This window comes from Rana temporaria, chromosome 5 (genome assembly GCF_905171775.1).
Source record: "Rana temporaria chromosome 5, aRanTem1.1, whole genome shotgun sequence".
NCBI lineage: Eukaryota > Metazoa > Chordata > Amphibia > Anura > Ranidae > Rana > Rana temporaria.
Window position 1 is genome coordinate 422512888 of NC_053493.1, and position 27488 is coordinate 422540375.

The 27488-nt window shown below is 49.9% G+C and overlaps 2 protein-coding genes across 2 annotated transcripts in view; both read left to right on the forward strand.

Moving 5' to 3' along the window:
• LOC120941701 (GATA zinc finger domain-containing protein 14-like) overlaps positions 1 to 4164 on the forward strand; it is a 39185-nt gene extending 35021 nt beyond the window's left edge. The window contains exon 4 of the mRNA XM_040355290.1: positions 676 to 4164. Within this exon, the coding sequence (XP_040211224.1) occupies positions 676 to 3021 (2346 nt within the window). The 3' untranslated portion in view covers positions 3022 to 4164. The remainder of the gene's footprint in view (positions 1 to 675) is intronic.
• Positions 4165 to 9125: 4961 nt separating this feature from the next.
• Positions 9126 to 27213, forward strand: LOC120941382. The gene is made up of 5 exons (XM_040354723.1): positions 9126 to 9637; positions 11821 to 11925; positions 21772 to 21965; positions 22484 to 22578; positions 24808 to 27213. The coding sequence occupies exons 1-5, from the start codon at positions 9126 to 9128 to the stop codon at positions 27202 to 27204; spliced, it is 3303 nt and encodes a 1100-aa protein (XP_040210657.1). The 3' UTR covers positions 27205 to 27213.
• Positions 27214 to 27488: the final 275 nt, after the last annotated feature.

A 27488-nucleotide genomic window follows, 5' to 3' on the forward strand; every position in this document is an offset into this window, starting at 1 on the left:
ACATTCCTCCCACTGACACCAATGATGGGACAACATTCCTCCCACTGACCCCAATGATGGCACGCTTTTCCTCCCACTGACCCCAATAAATGGGACGCTTTTCCTCCCACTGACCCCAATAAATGGGACACTTTTCCTCCCACTGACCCCAATAAATGGGACACTATTCCTCCCACTGACCCCAATGATGGGACGCTATTCCTCCCACTGACACCAATGATGGGACAACATTCCTCCCACTGACCCCAATAAATGGGACACTATTCCTCCCACTGCCACCAACAAAGGGGCACTATTTCCTTCCACTGATACCAATGAAGGGGCACCATTTCCTTCCACTGACACCTATATCCAGCCCCCCTAAACTTTGAAGGACAGTAGACTGGTCCTTTGTTTAGAAAGTTTGAGCTGGCTTAGAGGAAGGAAAGGTCTGGGTGGGTGTCATCAGTGTGGAAATGTTTACTAGCAATCCAGAGAGCAGGAAGGAGGCGGGACAGTGGCACTATTTAAAGGATACAAAAATGTATATTCGCATAAAACCGTATAGAGGAGTAGGATGGGGGGGGGGGGGGCTCACATATTCCGTTGTTTTACAGATATTTCAGCTGATCCTGTTCCTGTGCTTAAACAATGTTTTTAGCTATTTAGTTCTAAGTGTAATGTTCTTTTTTGCAGTTCTCCATGCCCATCACGACCAACCTGAGCCTGGCGCACTTTGATGACATCAAAGAGGTCATAGCACTTCTTAAGAAACACGGCCTTAAAGTTTGTGGGGTGGAAAACTATTATCTTTCCATAGAAGGGGATTTTCAGGATCTGATTCGATGCCGCGATGAACTTTACAAGATAATGAGCAATTCTGCCCATCATGTGGAGAATCGAATGTCCCGTAAGGACCAGTATCACGCCAAGGAGCACAGTCCAGACAAACGTCATGTCTCCGGAGAAGAAGCTGGTAAACAAATTCCAATACAGAGTTTGCCTGACAAGTCCTCAAATAAAACCTCTAATCGAGAGCCCTCACCGAGGAGGACAAAAATAACCCCCGAGCCTCTACCAACGGACCACGATGGTCACAGTTCTACTGGGGATGGGAGCAGAACACCATACATAAAACCATCTTTAAGATCAGATGGCGCCAGCCAAAGAAGACCCAAGGACACGTCTTCAGATGACTCAACCTCCATCAAAAAACACCCCACAATCAACATTGCAGCGAACCTAAATTTGTATCCCGCACCACCCAAAAAGTTATCTGCATATGAAGATAGAAAAATAAGCAGAAGCTCTCCACTGCCCAGTAATGGAAAACCAGCTGATGGCTCAGGATTAGACGGTGGCACATTTGCAAGCATACAATTTAGAGAAAACTTGCCTGAGTCCAGCTCCAATCAAAGTAAACCCAAAGGCACCATTGCAGATGGAATTACCTCCAACCAAAAATATCCCAACAGCACCATCGGAGATGGATCTGACTTCAAACCTGGGCAACCCAAGAACACCTCTACAGATGAATTCAACCCAAAACCTTCCAAGAGCGCCATCGTTGATGGCACCAAATTCAACTCTGGGGAACCCAAGAACGCATCTACAGAGGAATTCAACTCAAGCCAAAATCATTTAAAGAGCGCCAATGGAGATGGCACCAAATTCAGTTCTGGTCAACCCAAGAACGCATCTACAGATGAATTAAACTCAAACCTAAAACATTCCAAGAGCGCCATCGAAGAAGGTACCAACAAATACACGTCTGGACAACCCAAGAACACCTCTACAGCTGAATTAAACTCAACCCCAAATCATTCCAAGAGAACCATCGAAGGTAGCACCAAATTCAACTCTAAGCAACCCAAGAACAAATCTACAGCTGAATCAAACTCCACCCCAAATCATTCCAAGAGCACCATCGGAGATAGCACCAGATTCAACTCTGAGCAACCCAAGAACACATCTAGAGATGAATTAATGTCGAACCCAAATCATTCCAAGAACGCCATCGGAGATAGCACCAAATTCAACTCTGGACAGCCCAAGAACACATCTACCGATAAATTGAACTCCAACCCAAATCATTCCAAGAGCACCATCGGAGATAGCACCAAATTCAGCTCTGGGCAACCCAAAAACTCATCTCTAGATGAATTAAACTTGAACCCAAAACTTCCCAAGAATGCTCTTGGAGATGGCGCCAATTTCAAGCCTGGAAAACCTCAAAACTCCCCTCCAGATGAATTCTATTTACACCCGAGAGACCCGGAGGATCTGACTGCAAGGTCATCTAATCGCTCATCCATCATGGCAGCCGGATGGTCATCTTCAAGTTCTCCCACTTTTAATTCATTAACTGCAAGTAATCCCAAAAATCGTCTGGACGAAAGCTCTCTCTCTACGGAGCTCTTTGTGGATCCGGCAGCTCACACCTACGTAAGTGTATTCATGAAGGACATAATCGATGATATTCTGGGTCCGTCTAATGCGGAAATTAAAATCGAGACCGGTGACGGGTATAACAGGGTTATAATGACATCCAAATCCCCCCATCTGTCCCAGAACTTCTACAAAGCCGCTCATGAAATATCAGACGTTTTTACAAAATGCCAACATTTTCTCCGAGTGGAAAGCATCGAGCTGTCTAATATTTCCGCTGATGTGACCAAAAAACTGCAGACATATCTCTTTTATTGTGGCATCTGGTCATCACCAAATGGAAAGAGGCTACAAATGATTGGCCCATCCAAAGACATCACCAGGTTCATGGAGAAATGGGCATCAGCTGGGGGTGACTTTGTGAGACTTATGCGTCTTTTACAGGGAGTTTCTCCAGCTTCCTCTCGCCCCCCGGTGGTCGGGAGGGACAATGTGCACCAATCCACAACTCGCAACCATAACGTGACGCATGACGTCCACACCCAGAGGGCGAGATCGAGGGATCGCGGTGAAGAGACGGGGGCCAGAGGAAGAGACAGAAGGCCGGATTCAATCAGTCGTAGGAAGAAGCCTTCTGATGAACACTGGAAATGATTTTTTTTTATACACCGACTTACTATTAACTGACATGAGTACAAACTTTTTTATTATTATATATTTTTTTTTTATTACAAAGAGGGTATTTTTGCTCTTTTTGTGGCCAATGGGGACATTTTCTATTACCTCCAGTGTGTTTGCCGAAAAATCTCGACAACGGGGGCCCAGACAATAACACAAAGTGTTGTGGGGAAGGATGAGAACATTTATCGGGCCGTATGGGTCCCAGTTGAGGAGATCTCTTTACTTCCCGATAGGCCACCAGGACAGGAAATTAGATCAAATCTCCCCAACAGGGATAAAGCCGCCAGTGAAATACTGACTGAGGTCTTAAGTCTCCCCAACTCTAACCAAACCCAAGAATAAGTTGTGGGTGGAATCTGGGCTTTAAAGGAACCTTACGCTGAGACAAAGTCAATAGCTTCCATTGCTGACCACCTGCCATATTGATGCCCTGGTTTCACTGACGTGGGTTATAGACTCTTGGGCATCTTCATTCCTCTTTGCCTGTATATGGTGAGTGTTGTGCAGCAGTAACATTATAAATGGTAGACCAGCACATCCCCCCCACAAACTCCTCCATTTTCGGGAAAGTTGGGACCACTATCTGGTTCCTCCATGAAGCCCTTTCACCTGTATTGGCCATTGGGCATTCAGGAGATCTTCCTCCTATAAGGCTAGGCTCACATTTTTATGGGTTTTTCTACAACCTAAATCTATCTATGGGGCCAAAAAATGCACCAAAAGAAGATCCTGCCCCTTTTTACAAGTCGTACAGAACTGCGTTGGCCGCCATAAACGATAATGGGATTCCTCTTGGTATTCGGCAACCTTGGTTGGGGCAGTGCCAATGTCTTGGCACTTTTCCATTAGCTTTACGCAATCCCATCATTGGACTGATAGTTCAGTCGGTAATTTAGCGTAGGTCAAGTGTTTGTTACCCTTTTTTTTTTTGATATTGTGTAGGTGTCAAGTTCAAGGAGGGACCTTTTTTTTTTCAATTAATTATGGGCTCCATCTAGTGGCCATAATGCGTTACTTGAAATAACGCAACCAGGAAAATGCCACATTTTGGCCACTAGATGTAGCTGATGATCATAGGAAAAAGGAAATAAAATTTTACTCAATTTGATACATTGGTGGGGGGTTGTTTTTTATTTTAATTTTTTTTTTTTTTGTGACTGCTGAGACATTCCTACAGCAATTTTTTATATATATATATATATATATATATATATATATATATATATATATATATATATATATAGACCTCTCAGTTTTTTTTAAATGAAGGAATAAAAAAGAAATAAAGTATCTTTTATTTTATGCAAACACTCGGAACTTGCAAGTAAAAAAAATAATGTGCACGCAAATCTGTGTTTTATATATTTTTATCCATTTCCCATATGACAGAGTCTGTTCCATGACCCCTCCTCCGCATTAGAGGGAGGCGATGAAGGTGTTTCTACAATCTGAAGGAAGTGAAGTCGTTATTCTCTTACAGGAAGTTCTCTACAGTGACACATTTTTTGCCTGTGTTCTGTCAGAAAGCGGCTACCCATCAGAAAATGCAACTGAAGCGACGTTCAGTTGCGGCCATCTTGGTACACCCGCACTAGGCTTCAGTGACAGCGTGGGTGGAGTGGAGGGCGAGAGCCAGAGTTTGAAGGGGGGGGGAAGGAGTGCCGCCACGTTCCGGGTGCAAAATTGAATAGGAGGGCAACTTGACAAGGCCTGGTGGGCCGGTTTTGGCCTGTGGGCCTTGTGTTGTTTGACATTTGTTTCCTAGAGCTTCCCCTACCTTGCACCTTACCTACACACAGAGCTGTCCATCAAATGAGAAGGAAGAACAGGTAGAGGACTAGGGGGGGGAGCCATATAGTTCTATGCTGTGATTGTCTCCACCCCTTATGCAAATTTAGGCACATACTAACATTCTAGGAGGGAGGTGTGGAAGCAGGGGTGTTGGGTTGTTACCCCTGACCGATTATAGTTCAAGGATGGTCAAGGTTGTTGGGTGGGGGGGGGCAGCCGCTGGATGGACTTCTTACCTCTTCTCAGGGCCGCCTTCAGTAATTCTGGGGCCCCTTACACAGCTGGAGCAACGAAGTTGATGAGCGGGTGGGGGCTGCCGAGGATTACATTCATCCGCCGAAATTGCCACAAGCGGGGGATTGCCGCAAAATGGCAGGAGGGGGTTGCCGCGATTGCCGCAAGCGGGGGGGGGGGGGAACCCTATTGGGTGGGGCCCATGGATTGAGCCCAGTCAAGCCCAACGGTAAATTCGGCCCTGCCCCTGGTGTTGGTGTCGGTGGCAGGAACTATGCCCCTGGTGTTGGTGTCGGTGGCAGGAACTATGCCCCTGGTGTTGGTGTCGGTGGCAGGAACTATGCCCCTGGTGTTGGTGTCAGTGGCAGGAACTATGCCCCTGGTGTTGGTGTCGGTGGCAGGAACTATGCCCCTGGTGTTGGTGTCGGTGGCAGGAACTATGCCCCTGGTGTTGGTGTCGTGGCAGGAACTATGCCCCTGGTGTTGGTGTCGGTGGCAGGAACTATGCCCCTGGTGTTGGTGTCAGTGGAAGGAATTTGTAAAAAAAAAAAAAAAAGACCAAATAAAAAAAAAATACAAAACTGTTTTCAATTTTGTCATAAAATTGGTTAATTTTTCTCCTTCATTGATGTACGCTGATGAGGCTGCACTGATGGGCACTAATTGGCTTCACTGATGGGCACTAATAAGGCAGCACTGGTGGTCACTGAGAGGTGGCACTGATGGGCATTGATAGGTGGCACTGATGGGTGGCAGTCATGGGCACTGATGGTTGGCAATGATGGGCACTGATAGGTGACACTGATAGGCAGTACTGCTAGGTGGCACTGATTGGCATCTCTGGTGGGCATTGATAGTTGGCAATGATGGGCACTGATAGGCTGCATATATGGGCTCCGATAAAGTGGCACTGAGAGGTGGCACTGATGGGCATTGATAGGTGGCACTGATAGCTGGCACTGATGAGTGGCAGTTATGGGCACTGATTTACACTGATAGGCAGTACTGCTAGGTGGCACTGATGAGGCACTGATTGGGACCACTGGTGGGCATTGATAGGTGGCACTGATTGGGACCACTTGTGGGCATTGATAGGTGGCACTGGTGGGCATTGATAGGTGGCACTGGTGGGCATTGAAAGGTGGCACTGATTGGGACCACTGGTGGGCATTGATAGGTGGCTCTGATTGGGACCACTGGTGGGCATTGATAGGTGGCACTGGCAGGCGGTACTGGTTGGCACAGATGAGGCTGATGTGCCTCTTCCTCTTCGGGGCCGATGCACATAAGCCGGCGATCGGCTTTTTTCCCCTCCTAACACGGTCAGCGTGAGGAGGGAAAAGAAACAATTACCGAGCTTCTGTTTACATCACGTGATCAGCTGTGATTGGCTGACAGCTGATCACGTCTCGGTGATCACAGCGCGTGCCCTGCAGGGGGCGTGTGAGGAGCGCACAAAGGGGAGGACGTCTATTGATGACCTCCTGGGAAAGTAGGTCCGCGCTGTGGCCGTCATTCGTCTGTAGCGCGGATCTGAAGGAGTTAATGGTGGCAGTCTGAGGGTTTCCGATATGAAGAATTTGTGGCGTCTGTAGAGATCTTTTATATATGTGACAGCGTTCAGCCCGATGTAAATGTTAGAAGTGTACAGAAATATATAAAAAATGTTTTTTTCCTATGTATAGAATGTAGATATCATTGTACAATGGGGGCGGGGACATCCAATAAACTGCTTTCTGCTAAGGAGAGATGTGCGGTGATTGTGCTTTACTGTTCCTTTAATGTAAGCCGATCAGGTAGCTCAGATCGATTAAATCCTCCCATGTACATAAGTATCACAGGCTCCTCCCATGTACACAAGTATCACAGGCTCCTCCCATGTACACAAGTATCACAGGCTCCTCCCATGCACGCAAGTATCACAGGCTCCTCCCATGCACGCAAGTATCACAGGCTCCTCCCATGCACGCAAGTATCACAGGCTCCTCCCATGCACGCAAGTATCACAGGCTCCTCCCATGCACGTAAGTATCAGAGGCTCCTCCCATGCACGTAAGTATCAGAGGCTCCTCCCATGCACGTAAGTATCAGAGGCTCCTCCCATGCACGTAAGTATCAGAGGCTCCTCCCATGCACGTAAGTATCAGAGGCTCCTCCCATGCACGTAAGTATCAGAGGCTCCTCCCATGCACGTAAGTATCAGAGGCTCCTCCCATGCACGTAAGTATCAGAGGCTCCTCCCATGCACGTAAGTATCACAGGCTCCTCCCATGCACGTAAGTATCACAGGCTCCTCCCATGCACGTAAGTATCACAGGCTCCTCCCATGCACGCAAGTATCACAGGCTCCTCCCATGCACGCAAGTATCACAGGCTCCTCCCATGCACGCAAGTATCACAGGCTCCTCCCATGCACGCAAGTATCACAGGCTCCTCCCATGCACGCAAGTATCACAGGCTCCTCCCATGCACGCAAGTATCACAGGCTCCTCCCATGCACGCAAGTATCACAGGCTCCTCCCATGCACACAAGTATCACAGGCTCCTCCCATGCACACAAGTATCACAGGCTCCTCCCATGTACGTAAGTATCACAGGCTCCTCCCATGTACACAAGTATCACAGGCTCCTCCCATGCACGTGAGTATCACAGGCTCCTCCCACGGACACAAGTATCACAGGCTCCTCCCATGGACACAAGTATCACAGGCTCCTCCCATGGTCACAAGTATCACAGGCTCCTCCCATGGACACAAGTATCACAGGCTCCTCCCATGGACATATGTATCACAGACTCCTCCCATGTACACAAGTATCACAGACTCCTCCCATGTACATAAGTATCACAGACTCCTCCCATGTACATAAGTATCACAGGCTCCTCCCATGCACAAAAGGAACGCATGCTCCTCCCATGTACATGAGTATCACAGGCTCCTCCCATGTACACAAGTATCACAGGCTCCTCCCATGTACACAAGTATCACAGGCTCCTCCCATGTACACAAGTATCACAGGCTCCTCCCATGCACACAAGTATCACAGGCTCCTCCCATGCACACAAGTATCACAGGCTCCTCCCATGCCCACAAGTATCACAGGCTCCTCCCACGCACATAAGTATCACAGGCGCCTACCACGCACACAAGTATCACAGGCTCCTCCCATGCCCACAAGTATCACAGGCTCCTCCCATGCCCACAAGTATCACAGGCTCCTCCCATGTACATAAGTATCACACCCTTTGCCATGACACTCAGAATTGAGCTCGGGTGCCTCCTGATTCCACTGATCATCCTTGAGATGTTTCTACAATTTGATTGGAGCCCACCTGTGGTAGATTCAGGTGATTGGACAGGATTCGGAAGGGCACACCCCTTTCTATAGAAGGTCCCACAGGTACCAGTTATTGTGGCGGGAAATCTCTAATTGTTGTATCATTCCTATAAAAGACACAAAATAAAGTGATATTAAAGGCAGATTTTTATTTTTTTAAATAACAAACTTGTTATACTTCCCTCCTTTGTGCAGTTTGTTTTGCACAGATGGCCCTGGTCCTCCTCTTCTCGGGTCCCCCGCCCTGTGCTTCTAGCCCCTCCCTCTTGCAGAGTGCCCCGAGAACAAGCAGCTTGCCATGGGGACACCCGAGTAGGCTCTCTCCTGAGCCGCTGCTGTGGGTGGCCATTCACACACAAAACGCGGCTCGGCCTCACCCCCACTCTCTCCTCATGGGGCCCGCAGCCGCACCTACCCGCCAAGAGCCGCAGGAAGAACTGCTCCTCATGGGGCCCGCAGCCGCACCTACCCGCCAAGAGCCACAGGAGGAACTGCTCCTCATGGGGCCCGCAGCCGCACCTACCCGCCAAGAGCCGCAGGAGGAACTGCTCCTCATGGGGCCCGCAGCCGCACCTACCCGCCAAGAGCCGCAGGAGGAACTGCTCCTCATGGGGCCCGCAGCCGCACCTTCCCGCCAAGAGCCGCAGGAGGAACTGCTCCTCATGGGGCCAGCAGCCGCACCTATCCGCTAAGAGCCGCAGGAAGAACTGCTCCTCATGGGGCCCGCAGCCGCACCTACCCGCCAAGAGCCGCAGGAGGAACTGCTCCTCATGGGGCCCGCAGCCGCACCTACCAGCCAAGAGCCGCAGGAAGAACTGCTCCTCATGGGGCCCGCAGCCGCACCTACCCGCCAAGAGCCACAGGAGGAACTGCTCCTCATGGGGCCCACAGCCGCACCTACCCACCAAGAGCCGCAGGAGGAACTGATCCTCATGGAGCCCGCAGCCGCACCTACCCGCCGAAAGCCGCAGGCTGAACTGATCCTCATGGTGCCCACAGTCACACCTATCCGCCAAGAGCCGCAGGAGGAACTGCTCCTCATGGGGCCCGCCGTCGCACCTACCCGTCGAGTGCCGCAGGAGGAACTGCTCCTCAGCTCTCCTTATTGTTGGTGTATTTTATGTACGGCCCGAGACAGGTCCTCTTCTTCCAATGGGGCCCAGGTAGGAATGGGTCGGGGGCCCCCGGCTGAAACCCTTTTCTCATTTTCCTCTGTGAATGGGAAGATGTAACAAATCTAAAGACAGTGGCCCGGATTCAGATAGGAGTTGCGACGGCGTATCTCCGGATACGCCGTCGTAACTCTGAGTGCGCTCGGTCGTATCTTGGCGCCTGATTCGTAGAATCAGTTACGCATAGATTTCCCTAATATCTGACAGGCGTAAGTGACTTACACCGTCCTATCTTAGGCTGCATATTTACGCTGGCCGCTAGGTGGCGCTTCCGTAGATTTACGCAAGGAAAATGCAAATTAGGTAGATACGCCGATTCAGAAAAGTACGTCCGCCTGGCGCATTTTTTTACGTTGTTTTCGTTCGGCTTTTTCCAGCGTAAAGTTACCCCTGCTATATAAGGGGTATCCTGCAAAAACAATAAGGATATGGACAGTCGCACTCCAGTAACTTGAAAAAAGACGTGCCCTTTATTGGGTACAGGAAAAAATGCACTACAGATATCAGCACACAGTGGGATAAACAGCTGACGCGTTTCGCATTGAGTGTCAATGCTTAATCATAGCTATCAAATATATAAGGGGTATCCTATGTTAAGTATGGCCGTCGGGCCACCGTCGAATTTTCCGTCGATTACGTCGTTCGCGAATAGGGCTGTGCATAAGTTACGTTTGCGTCTAAAGCATTGGCTTTTTGCGGGTTAATTTGGAGCATGCGCACTGGGATACGTTAACGGACGGCGCATGCGCCGTTGGCCAAAAACGTAATTTACGTGGGGTCAGCCTTCATTACCGTACAACACGCCCACTGCATGGAGAATTTGAATTCCGTGGGATTACGCCGGACCACATACGTTACGCCGCCTTAACTTAGGGCGCAGGTTCTTTCTGAATACGGAACTTGCGCCCTAATTTACCGCGGAGTAACGTATCTGAGATACGTTACGCCGCGCCGATAGATACACCATTGTATCTGAATCCGGCGCCATGTTTTCCTAATTTGGCTACAAAGGTGGAAATGCACTTTAAACAATGTAACAATTTATTTCTATTCACCTCCTGCATTGTGTCTGATCCCTGAGCAGCCAATCATTGATCTGCATTCATCGCAGGGGGCGGGGCCATTAGAAGGGAAGGCATCTGTTCTAGAAAGGGGTCACATTTGGGGCGTGGGCTTTAATAAGAAAGTAAATCCAAATTGTTGCGACTCACCCGGCACTGCCAGTCTATATACACACAGTATACAGAGTCCCTGGCACTGCCAGTCTATATACACACAGTATACGGAGTCCCCGGCACTGCCAGTCTATATACACACAGTATACAGAGTCCCTGGCAATGCCAGTCTATATACACACAGTATACAGAGTCCCTGTCACTGCCAGTCTATACACACACAGTATACAGAGTCCCTGGCAATGCCAGTCTATATACACACAGTATACGGAGTCCCTGGCACTGCCAGTCTATATACACACAGTATACGGAGTCCCTGTCACTGCCAGTCTATACACACACAGTATACAGAGTCCCTGGCAATGCCAGTCTATATACACACAGTATACGGAGTCCCTGTCACTGCCAGTCTATATACACACAGTATACAGAGTCCCCAGCACTACCAGTCTATACACACAGTATACAGAGTCCCTGGCACTGCCAGTCTATATACACACAGTATACAGAGTCCCTGGCACTGCCAGTCTATATACACACAGTATACGGAGTCCCTGGCACTGCCAGTCTATATACACCCAGTATACAGAGTCCCCAGCACTGCCAGTCTATATACACACAGTATATGGAGTCCCTGGCACTGCCAGTCTACATACACACAGTATACAGAGTCCCCAGCACTGCCAGTCTATATACACACAGTATATGGAGTCCCTGGCACTGCCAGTCTATATACACACAGTATACAGAGTCCCTGGCACTGCCAGTCTATATACACACAGTATACAGAGTCCCCGGCACTGCCAGTCTATACACACCTAGTATACGGAGTCCCTGGCACTGCCAGTCTATACACACCCAGTATACAGAGTCCCCGGCACTGCCAGTCTATATACACCCAGTATACGGAGTCCCCGGCACTGCCAGTCTATATACACACAGTACACGGAGTCCCTGGCACTGCCAGTCTATATACACACAGTATACGGAGTCCCTGGCACTGCCCCTCCCTGTAGTTGGCATGGTGTATATTCTGAGTAGTGGGAATTTCTCTTCTCTTTCAGTTTCGCTTCATGTGAAAAGGAAACCTGTTCTGTGATCTCCTCCCGGAATCCAGCAGATTTCCTTCAGTCACAGTTCAGGGGCCCCAGACACAGGAGGGGACACAGGTGAGTGGGGGAGGGGTGAATACTTCTTCTGGGGTCCTGCTGGATATCCTGACAATGATTTTTTTTCTCTCTTCTGTTACTTTGTATCACTTTGACTTCTCCACACTTTCTGCTGTACTCTTCATTCCCACCATGGAGGGGGAGGGGAGCTTCTCCTTTTGTATCTCTCCGGGGGGGGGGGGGTCAGAGGGGCATTTCCTATGATGGTGACCTACAAGCTTTGTATAAGGGGGGGGGCTATTCTTCCATCTCTCAAATGCTGCCACTGTGCCATCAAACGCTGCAACTGTGCCCATCAAATGATGCCAGCGTGCCCATCAAATGATGCCAGTGTGCCCTTAAAATGCTGCAACTGTACCCATCAAATGCTGCGAGTGTGCCATCAAATGCTGCGACTGTGCCCATCAAATGCTGCCTCTGTGCCCATCAATTTCAGCCACTGTGCCATCAAATGCAGCCACTGTGCCCATCAAATGATGCCAGTGCGCCCATCAAATGCTGCAACTGTGCCATCAAATGCTGCGACTGTGCCCATCAAACGCTGCAACTGTGCCCATCAAATGATGCCAGTGTGCCCATCAAATGCTACAACTGTGCCCATCAATTGCAGCCACTGTGCCAAATGCTGCCAGTGTGAGTGTGCCCCCACCCGCTCGCCGTCTGCCCGGCACTTATCCGGTCTTGTGGAGCAAGCAGGGGGTCCTTCATGTCTCCTGCACTTCTCCGTCCTCTCCTGCCCCGTCAGGCATCCAATAGCGGCGCCTGTTGTTTTAACCAGTCAGGTGACAGGTAACCAGACCTCAGCAACCTGATTGGCTGAGAGGCGGGTCAGTGTGAGAGAAGCGATGTGTTTGGTTGGGCATGGATTCACTAACAAGAGGTGGAACAGGGTCACGAGAGACACCGGTGCCACCACCTAGGGTTCTCTCTCTTACCGGGGGAGGAGCTCCAGGCAGGGCCGTCTTCAATGTTGATTGGACCCTGGGCAAAATATTTCACCTCCCCCCCATGCAATTTCGCTCTCCACCTCCTCCGAGACATACAACAAATATCAGTTTCCTGTATCAGATCAGGCAGTGATTGCGATTGGTTGCCGGAGGTTACAGCATATCATTACCATTTACTGACTGGTTGCTAGAGGCTACAGCACACGTTACGGCTCACTGATTAGTTGCTAGAGGTTAGAGCACACGTTACGGCTCACTGATTAGTTGCTAGAGGTTACAGCACACGTTAGGGTTCACTGATTAGTTGCTAGAGGTTACAGCACATGATTCCTTCTTGTTGATTGGTTGCTAGAGATGACTGTACAGTAATACTGCTCACCGATTGGTTGCTAGAGGTTACAGCACATCATCTCTTCACTGCAGAGGGGCGTGATATACATATGAATGCCGCCAGCCTCAGCTAGTTACATATCGATGCCGGTATTTACATGTAAACACAGGGTCTGCAGGTGAGTCATCTGCACACAACAATAGGGGCAGAGCTGGGCAGCATTAGTAGCAGCACTTCACACTGAGATATCAGGACACAGCACAGGACTAAAACTTCAAGGGACAAGGGAATTTAAAATGGGATAGTTGGCAACAGGGCCGCCATGAGGGGGGTACCGGCATTACACCTGTAAGGGGCCTGACTGGGCCCCCTACTTTTTTTTTTTTGCATTACACCTGTAAGAGGTCCGATGCTCCCCAGGGCCCCTTACTGGCCCCCCTCCCGTTTTATTTTTATTTATTTTTGTATTTATTTATTTTTTGCATTACACCTGTAAGGGGCCTGATGGTCCCCAGGGACCCGACTGGCCCCCCTCACATTTTTTTTTTTTTTGTAATATTTTTTTTTTCAGGCCCGGTCGACCCCCCTCCCGTTTTTTTAATATTTTTTTTTTTCATTACACCTGTAAGGGGTTCCGATGGTGGCCCCCCCCCCCCTCGCTTATCATCGCGCGTCAGGAGAGAGGAGATTACACTTGTTTTTTTTTCCGTCAGCACCCCCCCCCCCCCTCGGTTCTCTGCTCCAGGGGGGGCCCTGCCTAAAACCTTATAAGGGGCCCCTAAAATGTGTGATGGCTGCCCTGGTTGGCAAGTGTGAGGCAGCTGATTTGGGCCCCACACAACAGGGCCCAGGGCAGCTTCCCCTTTTGCCCTTCCTTTAAAGACGACCCTGGCTCCAGGATATGTGTCTCGAAGGGGGGGGGGGGGAACAAGCTTGTGTGGGTTGGCCAGTCCTGATCTGTGTCCTGAAGCCTGGAGGCTTTAGACATGTTTTGGGGTGGGATGAAACCGGGTGCCTTGACGGGTCCCGTAGCTCACGCATGTATTTGCAAATGTGTGCAGACTGTTCTTCACGCATATCGTTAGACAGGTCAGACCGATCGATTCGGTTGGTCGCTGGCTGGCTGGTTGGCATGTTTGAGCTCGGAAATCTCCTGGTATTTTTTGGACATGCTTCGCCCTTCCAGTGCTCCTTCCTGCAATAGACCCGTTATAGGTGGGGGCTGGGGGCCACTTGATTGTATTTTGAGTGGGATGAAGCCTCCAAGCCTAGGTCCCTTTATTGGTGGGATTCCAGCCAGTGGCGTCACTAGGGTTGGTGTCACCTGGTGCGGTAAAACATGGTGTCACCCCCCCCCCCCCTCTGTCTAGGCTGCCCAGCACCAAGCAGGCAGCACACGGGCATGGGGCTCGCCCCAAACCAGCCCCTGTAAATGATAGTATAGGGCAGTATAGTGGCAGGTTAGGGTAGTATAGAGTGGTATAGTGGCAGGTTGGTGTAGTGGGGTGGTATAGGACAGGTTAAGATGGTATAGGGCATGTTGGGGTGATATAGGGTAGTTTGGGGTGGTATAGGGCAAGTTAGGGTTGCATAGGGCAGGTTGGGGTGGTATAGGGCAAGTTAGGGTGGTACAGGGCAGGTTGGGGTGGTATAGTGCAAGTTAGGGTGGCATAGGGCAAGTTATGGTGGCATAGGGCAGATTGGGGTGGTACAGGGCAAGTTAGGGTGGCACAGGGCAAGTTGGGGTGGCATGGGAAAGTTTGGGGTGGTACATGGCAGGTTGGGTGGTACAGGGCAGGCTGTGGTGGCACCGGGCAGGCTGGGTGGTACAGGGCAGGCTGGGGTTGTACAGGGCAGGCTGGGGTGGTACAGGGCTGTTTGGGGGGATACAGGGCAGGCTGGGGTGCTATAGGGCTGTTTGGGGTGGTACAGGGCAGGCTGGGGTGGCACAGGGCAGGCTGGGTGGTACAGGGCAGGCTGGGGTGGTACAGGGCAGGCTGGGGTGGTATAGGGCTGTTTGGGGTGGTACAGGGCTGTTTGGTGGGGGTACAGGGCAGGCTGGGTGGTACAGGGCTGTTTGGGGGGTACAGGGCAGGCTGGGGTGGTATAGGGCTATTTGGGGTGGTACAGGGCAGGCTGGGGTGGTACAGGGCAGGCTGGGGTGGCACAGAGCAGGCTGGGGTGGTACAGGGCAGGCTGGGATTGCACAGGGCAGGCTGGGCATGTCAGCTAAAAAAAAAAAACGGGATGGTGTCACCCTCTAGCGGGTGTCACCCGGGTGCGGACCGCACCCCCCGCACCCCCCTAGCAACGCCTCTGATTCCAGCGCCTACTGATCGTACTGTGCTATGGAAGTTGACTGTAGGTTTTTGTTTGGGAAGACAATGGAGGTCTCCATGGCAGCTAGACTGTGTATGTGTTTACACCGAGGGTTCGAGAGAAGGATCTGGAGAAACAGACAAGGGCCCCAAGCCTTGGGGCCAACGCAGCAGGGCTGCAAGAAAAGCCGGGAGGTATTGATTTTGGTAAAGAGATGATCAATAATTCACACATTGGGAAGTTTTCTTCTAATAAAAGTGGTCAGGAAAGCCTTAAGGGGCATCTGTAAAGTGCTACATTCAGATGGTCCCCAGAGCCCCTTACAGGCCCGTATTGCCCCCTCCCGTTTTTTTATTATTTATTTATTGCATTACACCTGTAAGGGGCCCGATGGTCCCCAGAGCCCCTTACAGGCCCGACCTCCTCCCGGATGGCAACCCCCCTTCGTTTTTCTAAACATTTTTTTTAAATTATAATTTTTTTTTATTAAAGGCCCCAGAGGTCCACAGTGGCCTGGAGGTCCCCAGGGCAACCCCCCCCCCTTTTTTTATATATATATATAAAAAAAATCTTTTTTTATATATATAAAAAAAATCTTTTTTTATATATATAAAAAAAATATTCATTTTTTTTAATTTTTGTTTTTTATTTTTTATTCTTATTAAAGGGCCTAGAGGTCCCCAGGGCCCCGGGTGGCTAACCCCCCCCCCCTTTTTTATATCTTACTTTTTTGTAAGGGGCCCAGAGGTCCCTAGGGAAAAATCCCCCAATCCACTCCCCCCCCCCCCTGTTCTCTGCTCCAGGGGGCCCATGCCTGTAGCTGTGTAAGGGTCCCCTAATGGCGGCCCTGTTTTCAGGACTGTTGTGAGCTGCTCAGATTTTTCAAGATTCGTCCTATTTTTTTTTCCCAGGGCAACCAGAAGCCTCCCAGACATACTGGAGTTACCTAGTTAGTCAGGTCTACAAATGACACAAGACTATCTAGTTCAACCAAAAAAAATAACCATATTAATAATATTTTTTTTATATATATATATTTTATTAAAATGGCCAGGAGGTCCCCTTTGGCAACCACCCCCCCTTTTTTTTTTATAAAGAAAAATGTTTATTTTTTTTATACATTTTTTTTCTTTCTTTTTTTTTTCTTTCTATTAAAGGGCCCAGAGCTCCCCAGGGCCCCGGATGGCTGGATGGCTACCCCCCCCCTTTTTTTTATAATTTTTTTTTTAATATATATTTTTTGTAAGGGGCCCAGAGGTCCCCAGGGCAACCCCCCCCCCCCCACCAATTCGTGGCACCCCACTGCTTCTCAATTCACGCCCCCCCCCCTCTCTTATCAATTTTCTAAATTAGGGGGCCATGCCTGAAGCTGTGTAAGGGGCCCCATAAACCCTGGCACCCTACCCAACAGGGCTAAAGAATTGTAATAAATAAATATTGAAAAGGTTAAATTGCAAAAATATAAAAAAATAAAATAAAAAGCATAGCGTTGTAAAAAAAAAAAAAAATGTATAGAATAATAAAAAAAAAATGTAAAAAATTAAATTGTAAAAAAATATATATATATTCAATCTTACTTATATATATATATACTTATATATATACTTATATATATATTTAATTTTTTTTAACCACTTAAGACTCGGACCAAAATGCAGGTTAAGGACCAGGCCCCTTTTTGCGATTCGGCGCTGCGTCGCTTTAACTGACAATTGCGCGGTCGTGCGACGTGGCTCCCAAACAAAATTGGCGTCCCTTTTCCCCCCACAAATAGAGCTTTCTTTCGGTGGTATTTGATCACCTCTGCGGTTTTTTGTTTTTTTTTGCGCTATAAACAAAAATAGAGCGACGATTTTGAAGAAAAAAAGGCAAATATGTTTTACTTTTTGCTATAATAAATATTTTTCCTCAGTTTAGGCCGATACGTATTCTTCTACATATTTTTGGTTAAAAAAAAAATAAAAATCACAATAAGCGTTTATCAATTGGTTTGCGCAAAATTTATAGCGTTTACAAAATAGGGGATAGTTTTATGGCATTTTTATTAATATTTTTTTTTACTACTAATGGCGGCGATCAGCGATTTTTTAACGTGACTGCGACATTATGGCGGACACTTTGGACACTTTTGACACATTTTTGGGACCATTGGCATTTTCACAGCGAAAAGTGCTATAAAAATGCACTGATTACTGTGAAAATGACACTGGCAGTGAACGGGTTAACCTGTAGGGGGGCGCTGAAGGGGTTAAGTGTTTCCTAGAGAGTGATTACTACAGTGGGGGGCGTGGCTTGGCTTGTGACGTCACTGATCGCTGCTTCCGATGACAGGGAACAGACGATCAGTGGCAGTCACACTAGGAAGAACGGGGAGAGGTTTGTTTACACTCACCTCTCCCTGTTCTTCAGCTCCGTGACCCGATCGGCGCGACACCGGCGGCGATCGGGTCCCACGGGCGCGGTCTCGGAGCACAGAACCAGGTTGCGAGCGCGCCGGCGGCAGCGCACTCGCGACGCACGGCTGGACTCTTAAAGGCGACGTACCTGTACCTGCTTGTGCCCAGTCGTGCCCTTCTGCCGACGTATATCGGCGTGAAGGGGTCCTTAAGCGACTAAAGCCGAGGCCCTAGAGGAAAAACTGGTGCGTTTTGCAATTTTGAATTTTTTTGGAAAAAAAATACACTTTTTTTTTTTTCTTATTTATATTGATATAAATATAACCTACCACCAAAGAACAACCCAAAAATAAATTCTCCCGCTCCTGACGATCGCAGCGACACCACATATGTGTGTGTCATTTCTTGTCTATACTCGCCCAGAAACAATAATACGCATTTCACTTTATTATACCGAAAACACGCTGACCCTAAACCTGACCTTTGACCCTGACTTTGATGCTGAGCCTGACCTTTGACCCTGTCCTTGACCCTAACCCCTAGATAAAAAGAAAGGAGTCCCGGGGTGTCCGGAGAAATGCGACTTCTAGAATAAGGTTCAAACAGCTTGCAGCTAGCCCTGAAGAAAGTGGAGTTTATTTCCCCCGAAACGCGTTGGTGTGACTTCAATAAAGGTCCATAAACCATATTTTAGTCGAAACCCACCCCACCCCCAAAATAAAGTACTATGTATTAGCAAACCCCTCCCCCCCAAATAAAATAAAGAGTCTGTGATACTTATGTGCATGGGAGGAGCCTGTGATACTTATATACATGGGAGGAGCCTGGGATACTTCTGTGCGTGGGAGGAGCCTGTGATACTTGTGTGCATGGGAGGAGCCTGTGATACTTGTGTGCATGGGAGGAGCCTGTGATACTTATGTGCATGGGAGGAGTTTGTGATACTTATGTACATGGGAGGAGCCTGTGATACTTATGTACACAGGAGGAGCCTGTGATACTTATCTACATGGGAGGAGCCTGTGCTACTTATTTATGTGGGAGGGGCCTGTGATAATTATGTGTGTGGGAGGAGCCTGTGATGCTTATGTGTGTGGGAGGAGCCTGTGATACTTATGTACATGGGAGGAGCCTGGGATACTTCTGTACATGGGAGGAGCCTGGGATACTTCTGTGCATGGGAGGAGCCTGTGATACTTCTGTACATGGGAGGAGCCTGGGATACTTATGTGCATGGGAGGAGTTTGTGATACTTATGTACATGGTAGGAGCCTGTGATACTTATCTACATGGGAGGAGCCTGTGATACTTATGTATGTGGGAGGGGCCTGTGATAATTATGTGTGTGGGAGGAGCCTGTGATGCTTATGTGTGTGGGAGGAGCCTGTGATACTTATGTGCATGGGAGGAGCCTGTGATACTTATGTGCATGGGAGGAGCCTGTGATACTTATATACATGGGAGGAGCCTGGGATACTTCTGTGCATGGGAGGAGTCTGTGATTCTTGTGTGCATGGGAGGAGCCTGTGATACTTATGTGCATGGGAAGAGCCTATGATACTTATGTACATGGGAGGAGCCTGTGATACTTATGTACATGGGAGGAGCGTGTGATACTTATGTACGTGGGAGGAGCCTGTGATACTTATGTACCTGGGAGGAGCCTGTGATACTTATGCGCATGGGAGGAGCCTGTGATACTTATGTGCATGGGAGGAGCCTGTGATACTTATGTAGATGGGAGGAGCTTGTGATACTTATGTGCATGGGAGGAGCTTGTGATACTTATGTGCATGGGAGGAGCCTGTGATACTTATGTAGATGGGAGGAGCCTGTGATACGTATGTACATAGGAGGAGCCTGTGATACTTATGTACATGGGAGGAGCTTGTGATACTTATGTACATGGGAGGAACCTGTGATACTTATGTACCTGGGAGGAGCCTGTGATACTTATGTGCATGGGAGGAGCCTGTGATACTTATGTGCATGGGAGGAGCCTGTGATACTTATGCGCATGGGAGGAGCCTGTAAAACTTATGCGCATGAGAGGAGACTGTGATACTTATGTACATGGGAGGAGCCTGTGATACTTATGTACATGGGAGGAGCCTGTGATACTTATGCGCATGGGAGGAGCCTGTGATACTTATGTGCATGGGAGGAGCCTGTGATACTTATGTACATGGGAGGAGCCTGTGATACTTATGCGCATGGGAGGAGCCTGTGAAACGTATGTACATAGGAGGAGCCTGTAATACTTATGTACATGGGAGGAGCCTGTGATCCTTATGCGCATGGGAGGAGCCTGTGATACTTATGTACATGGGAGGAGCCTGTGATACCTATGCGCATGGGAGGAGCCTGTGATACTTATGTACATGGGAGGAGTCTGTGATACCTATGTACATGGGAGGAGCCTGTGATACTTATGCGCATGGGAGGAGCCTGTGATACTTATGTGCATGGGAGGAGCCTGTGATACTTATGTACATGGGAGGAGCCTGTGATACTTATGCGCATGGGAGGAGCCTGTGAAACGTATGTACATAGGAGGAGCCTGTAATACTTATGTACATGGGAGGAGCCTGTGAAACGTATGTACATAGGAGGAGCCTGTAATACTTATGTACATGGGAGGAGCCTGTGATCTTTATGCGCATGGGAGGAGCCTGTGATACTTATGCGCATGGGAGGAGCCTGTGATACTTATGTACCTGGGAGGAGCCTGTGATACTTATGCGCATGAGAGGAGCCTGTGATACTTATGTACCTGGGAGGAGCCTGTGATACTTATGCGCATGGGAGGAGCATGTGATACTTATGCGCATGGGAGGAGCCTGTGATACTAATGCACATGGGAGGAGCCTGTGATACTTATGCGCATGGGAGGAGCCTGTGATACCTATGTACATGGGAGGAGCCTGTGATACTTATGTAGATGGGAGGAGCCTGTGATACTTATGCGCATGGGAGGAGCCTGTGATACTTATTTACCTGGGAGGAGTCTGTGATACTTATGTACATGGGAGGAACCTGTGATACTTATGTACCTGGGAGGAGCCTGTGATACTTATGCGCATGGGAGGAGCCTGTGATACTTATGCGCATGAGAGGAGCCTGTGATACTAATGCACATGGGAGGAGCCTGTGATACTTATGCGCATGGGAGGAGCCTGTGATACTTATGTGCATGGGAGGAGCCTGTGATACCTATGTAAATGGGAGGAGCCTGTGATACTTATGCGCATGGGAGGAGCCTGTGATACTTATGTGCATGGGAGGAGCCTGTGATACTTATGTACATGGGAGGAGCCTGTGATACTTATGCGCATGGGAGGAGCCTGTGAAACGTATGTACATAGGAGGAGCCTGTAATACTTATGTACATGGGAGGAGCCTGTGATCCTTATGCGCATGGGAGGAGCCTGTGATACTTATGCGCATGGGAGGAGCCTGTGATACTTATGTACCTGGGAGGAGCCTGTGATACTTATGCGCATGGGAGGAGCCTGTGATACTTATGTGCATGGGAGGAGCCTGTGATACTTATGTCCTGGGAGGAGCCTGTGATACTTATGCGCATGGGAGGAGCCTGTGAAACGTATGTACATAGGAGGAGCCTGTAATACTTATGTACATGGGAGGAGCCTGTAATACTTATGTACCTGGGAGGAGCCTGTGATACTTATGCACATGGGAGGAGTCTGTGATACTTATGCGCATGGGAGGAGCCTGTGATCCTTATGCACATGGGAGGAGCCTGTGAAACTTATGTACATGGGAGGAGCCTGTGATACTTATGTACATGGGAGGAGCCTGATTTTAAACAAACACATTTTTTTCTCTCCAGGGACTCGGTTACTATGGGGGAGAGTCTCGTTCTGCAGGTTTCCGGTATTCCCATCAATCTTGTCTATAAAATGGTGAGAGATAAGCTGCTCATACACTTCCTCCGACGCAGCAATGGAGGTGACGGCGAAGTCGATGTGCGCTACCCCACAGAGGAAGAGGGCATGGCCACGCTGACCTTCGGTCACAAAGAAGGTTGGTAGAACTGGCCACAATTATTGCCCAGCAACTTTCAAGACACGTTCAAAATTCTCCCCTCCCAGTATCTCCCCCCCCCCCCATCTCTAGTGATCCACCAGGACTATGACCAGTATGTCCTGCAACCTACCTGACAGTGCATTGCTGCACTAAGAGCCGGGAGGACAGCTGTTGGGGCAGCATTTCTTCTCTCTTTGTTTTTTTTTTTACCTGGTGGTCCGATGGGATCTGTTACAGGTGTACCCACCTATTGGCTGCCCCACTCCCAGCAGAGAATGGAAGGAGGTGCCGGGCAAAATCGAATGTTATCAGGCTTAGCTCTCTCTCTGCCCTGGTGCTTTGGCAGCCAATAGAAAAAGAAATCGGCTGCCCTACAATAACATGTGATGCAACGCGGTTTAACAAAATGGCAAGGCGTCACCGGGCCCTCCGTCTTTTTTTGGGCCCTCAGCTTTAGTCGAGGAGTTCTCATGTAATGCAGTTATTAATGATGATGATGTTGCTTGTCCCTGCAGTGGCAAACCGAGTCCTGAGCCGGAGGCATCACCTAAAAATTGAAGGGACCACCTACCTGCTGGAAGTGATCCGTCTGCAGTGCTGGGGGTCTCAGGTAGGTGGCGCTGTGACGCAGATCTCCTTTGTCTGCACAGTAATCTTTGCTGTTGCAGGGTGGAGGGGTAATTACATCAAAGTTAGCACTCCTGATAGGGTTTCACGTGCAAGGGTCAGCGGGGTATGTACAGGGGTCACAGGGGTCTCAATTGAGACCCGGCCCCGTGCTCCAGGGGGCCCATGAGGGATAGCATAGGAGGGGTGGCGGCATGTAGAGAAACCAATACCTTTATGTAGCTGCTGGAGTAAGAGATGGATGGATCGGTTACTCTATATGTCACCTGTCCCCTCTCCTGATCCCCCTGTCCTCTCTCCCGATCCCTCTCTCCCGATCCCCCTGCCCTCTCTCCCGATCCCCCTGCCCTCTCTCCCGACCCCCCTGTCCTCTCTCCCGATCCCCCTGTCCTCTCTCCCGATCCCCCTGTCTTCTCTCCCGACCCCCCTGTCTTCTCTCCTGATCCCCCTGTCCTTTCTCCTGATCCCCCTGTCCTCTCTCCTGGCCCCCCTGTCCTCTCTCCTGATCCCCCTGTCCTCTCTCCTGACCCCCCTGCCCTCTCTCCTGGCCCCCCTGTTCTCTCTCCTATTCCCCCTGCCCTCTCTCCTGACCCCCCTGCCCTCTCTCCTGGCCCCCCTGTCCTCTCTCCTGATCCCCCTGTCCTCTCTCCTGATCCCCCTGCCCTCTCTCCTGGCCCCCCTGTTCTCTCTCCTGATCCCCTTGTCCTCTCTTCTGTTCCCCCTGTCCTCTCTCCTGATCCCCCTGTCCTCTCTCCTGGCCCCCCTGCCCTCTCTCCTGATCCCCCTGCCCTCTCTCCTGGCCCCACTGTCCTCTCTCCTGACCAGGGGGGCCAGGAGAGAGGACAGGGGGGCCAGGAGAGAGGACAGGGGGAACAGGGGAGAGGGCAGGGGGGTCAGGAGAGAGGACAGGGGGTCAGGAGAGAGGACAGGGGGCCAGTAGTGAGGACAGGGGGATCAGGAGAGAGGACAGGGGGGCCAGTAGAGAGGACAGGGGGCCAGTAGAGAGGACAGGGGGATCAGGAGAGAGGGCAGGGGGATCAGGAGAGAGGGCAGGGGGATCAGGAGAGAGGGCAGGGGGATCAGGAGAGAGGGCAGGGGGGCAGGAGAGAGGGCAGGGGGATCAGGGGAGAGGACAGGGGGAGCAGGAGAGAGGGCAGGGGGATCAGGAGAGAGGGCAGGGGGCCCTCTCTCCTGGCCCCCCTGTTCTCTCTTCTGTTCCCCCTGTCCTCTCTCCTGATCCCCCTGTCCTCTCTCCTGATCCCCCTGCCCTCTCTCCTGATCCCCCTGCCCTCTCTCCTGCCCCCCTGCCCTCTCTCCTGCCCCCCTGCCCTCTCTCCTGATCCCCCTGCCCTCTCTCCTGGCCCCCCTGTCCCCTCTCCTGATCCCCCTGCCCTCTCTTCTGGCCCCCCTGTCCTCTCTCCTGACCCCCCTGCCCTCTCTCCTGATCCCCCTGCCCTCTCTCCTGTTCCCCCTGTCCTCTCTCCTGTTCCCCCTGTCCTCTATCCTGTTCCCCCTGTCCTCTCTCCTGGCCCCCCTGTTCTCTCTCCTGTTCCCCCTGTCCTGTCTCCTGATCCCCCTGTCCTCTCTCCTGTTCCCCCTGTCCTCTCTCCTGTTCCCCCTGTCCTCTCTCCTGGCCCCCCTGTTCTCTCTCCTGTTCCCCCTGCCCTCTCTTCTGGCCCCCCTGTCCTCTCTCCTGACCCCCCTGCCCTCTCTCCTGATCCCCCTGCCCTCTCTCCTGTTCCCCCTGTCCTCTCTCCTGTTCCCCCTGTCCTCTCTCCTGTTCCCCCTGTCCTCTCTCCTGGCCCCCCTGTTCTCTCTCCTGTTCCCCCTGTCCTGTCTCCTGATCCCCCTGCCCTCTCTCCTGATCCCTCTGTCCTCTCTCCTGTTCCCCCGTCCTCTCTCCTGATCCCCCTGTCCTCTCTACTGGCCCCCCTGCCCTCTCCCCTGTTCCCCCTGCCCTCTCTCCTGGTCCCCTTACCCTCTCTCCTGTTCCGCCGGGCCCCCAAACACTTTTTATGACAATAACTTGCATATTAGCCTTTAAAATGAGCACTTTTGATTCGAATAAATTTTTTGCCTGTTCGCATTTTCTGCTGCGAACCAAACCAGGGGGGAGGAGGCGTGCTCATCCCTAGTGCCCAGAGCAAGCAGCAGTAGCCTATATAATCCTCTCATGACAGGTAGACTTTAAGTTCTATGTCCTGTTCCTCAGGTTTCCAAGCCTCTGATGGCGCTGAGTCTGGATGAGGACGAAGGTTCAGACAGTAATGGAAGACCAGGTTATAGATCAGATGGCTCCAGCCAAAGGAGACCCAACACATCATCTACAGATGACTCAACCGCCATTAAAAAACACCCCAAGAGCAACATGGCAGCTAACCTACATTTTCATCCCGGACCAACCAAGAAGATACCTACAGATGAGGACAGAATACCAGTAAGGAACTCGCCACCAGCCAGTAATGGAAAACCAGCTGATAGCTCCGGATTACCCCGTCACACCACATTTGCCAGAACACAATTTAGAGAAGACTTGCCTGAATCCGGACAACTCAAGGACACGTTTGCAGCCGACTCCGACTCCCGTCAATGGAAACCCAAAGGAAACATTGCAGATGGATTCACCTCCAACCCAAAACTTCCCATCGGAGATGGATCTGACTTCAACCCTGGGCAACCCAAGAACACCTGTACAGATGAATTAAACCCAAACCTAAAATATTCCAAGAGCGCCATTGATGATGGCAAAAAATTCAGCTCTGCACAACCCAAGAACACATCTACAGAGGAATTAAGCTTGAACCCAAAACATTTCAAGAGCACCATTGGAGACAGCACGAAATTCAGCTCTGGGCAACCCAAGAACACATCTACAGATGAAGTAAACCGAAACCCAAAACATTCCAAGAGCGCCATCAGAGATAGCGCCAAATTCAACTCTGGACAACCCAAGGGAACATCTACAGATGAATTAAGCTTGAACCCAAAACATTTCAAGAGCACCATCGGAGAAAGCACAACATTCAGCTCTGGGCAATCCAAGAACACCTCTACAGATGAATTATACACAAACCCAAATCATTACAAGAGCACATTTATAGATAGCGCCAAGTTCAACTCTGGGCAACCCAAGAACACATCTACAGATGAATTAAGCTTGACCCCAAAACATTTCAAGAGCACCATCGGAGAAAGCACGAAATTCAGCTCTGGGCAACCCAAGAACACCTCTACAGAAGAATTATACACAAACCCAAATCATTACAAGAGCACATTTATAGATAGCGCCAAGTTCAACTCTGGGCAACCCAAGAACACATCTACAGATGAATTAAGCTTGAACCCAAAACATTCCAAGAGTGCCATTAGAGATAGCGCCAAATTCAACTCTGGACAACCCAAGGGAACATTTACAGATGAATTAGGCTTAAACCCAAAACATTCAAGGGACGCCATCGGAGATAGCACCAAATTCAACTCTGGGCAACCCAAGAACACCTCTACAGATGAATTATACACAAACCCAAATCATTACAAGAGCACATTTATAGAGAGCGCCAAGTTCAACTCTGGGCAACCCAAGAACACATCTACAGATGAATTAAGCTTGAACCCAAAACATTTCAAGAGCACCATCGTAGGTAGCACCAAATTCAACTCTGGGCAACCCAAGAATACCTCTACAGATGAATTAGGCTCAAACCCAAAATATTCAAGGAGCACCATCGGAGATAGCGCCAAATTCAGCTCTGGACAACCCAAGAACACTTCTACAGATGAATTAAACTGGAACCCAAAACTTCCCAAGAACCACCTTGGAGATTGGAAGCCTTCAAATGCCCAAAACTCCTCTCCAGATGAATTTCTTTTAAACCAGAGAACCCGAGAGGATCTGACCGCAAGCTCACCTATTCGCTCTTCCCTCATGGCGGCCAGATGGTCATCTTCAAGCTCTTCCACGGCTTGTTCATCAACGGGAAATCATCCGGACCAAAGCCCGCTCTCTACAGATTTCCTTGTGGATCCGGCAGCTCACACCTACATAAGTGTATTCATGAAAGACGAGATCAATGATATTCTGGGCCAGTCTGGTGTGGAAATGAAAACGGAGACCGGGGACGGGTTTAGCCGGGTCATCCTGACAACCAAATCCCCCCATCTGTCCCAGAACTTCTACAAAGCCGCTCATGAAATCTCCGACCTCTTTATGAAATGCCAAAGTTTTCTCCGATTGGAAAGCATCGACCTGTCCAATATTTCCTCCGATGTGACCAAAAAACTGCAGTTATATCTCCTTCGTTGTGGCATCTGGTCATCACCAAATGGGGAGAGGCTACAAATGATCGGTCCATATGAAGGTATCGTTGGGTTCATGAAGAAATGGACATCAGCTGGGGGCGACTTTGCCAGATTGGGGCAACTTTTACAGGAAGAAGCGTCTTCAGCTTCCTCTCGCCCCCCGGTGGTCGGAATGGACAATATACACCAATCCACAGCCCAGGACCACAACGTGACGCATGATGTCCACACCCAGAGGGTGAGACCGAGGGATCGCGGTGAAGAGCCTGGGGCCAGAGGAGGAAGCAGTGGGCTGGATACAACCAAGTAGACATGTGCACTGCTGATTGATTTCGACCTGGACGTAAACGGCGTAAATCCCGATTCACGGACGACTTACGCAAACGACGTAAAAATTTCGAATTTCGACACGGTAACGGCGGCCATACTTAACATTACTATTCCAACTAGTGCCTAACTCTTACTTTACGCGGCCTATCTCTAACGTAAACGATGTAAAAGTACTGCGTCGGCCGGGTGTACGTTCGTGAATCAGCGTATCTACTCATTTACATATTTTACGCCGACCGCAATGGAAGCGCCACCTAGCGTCCA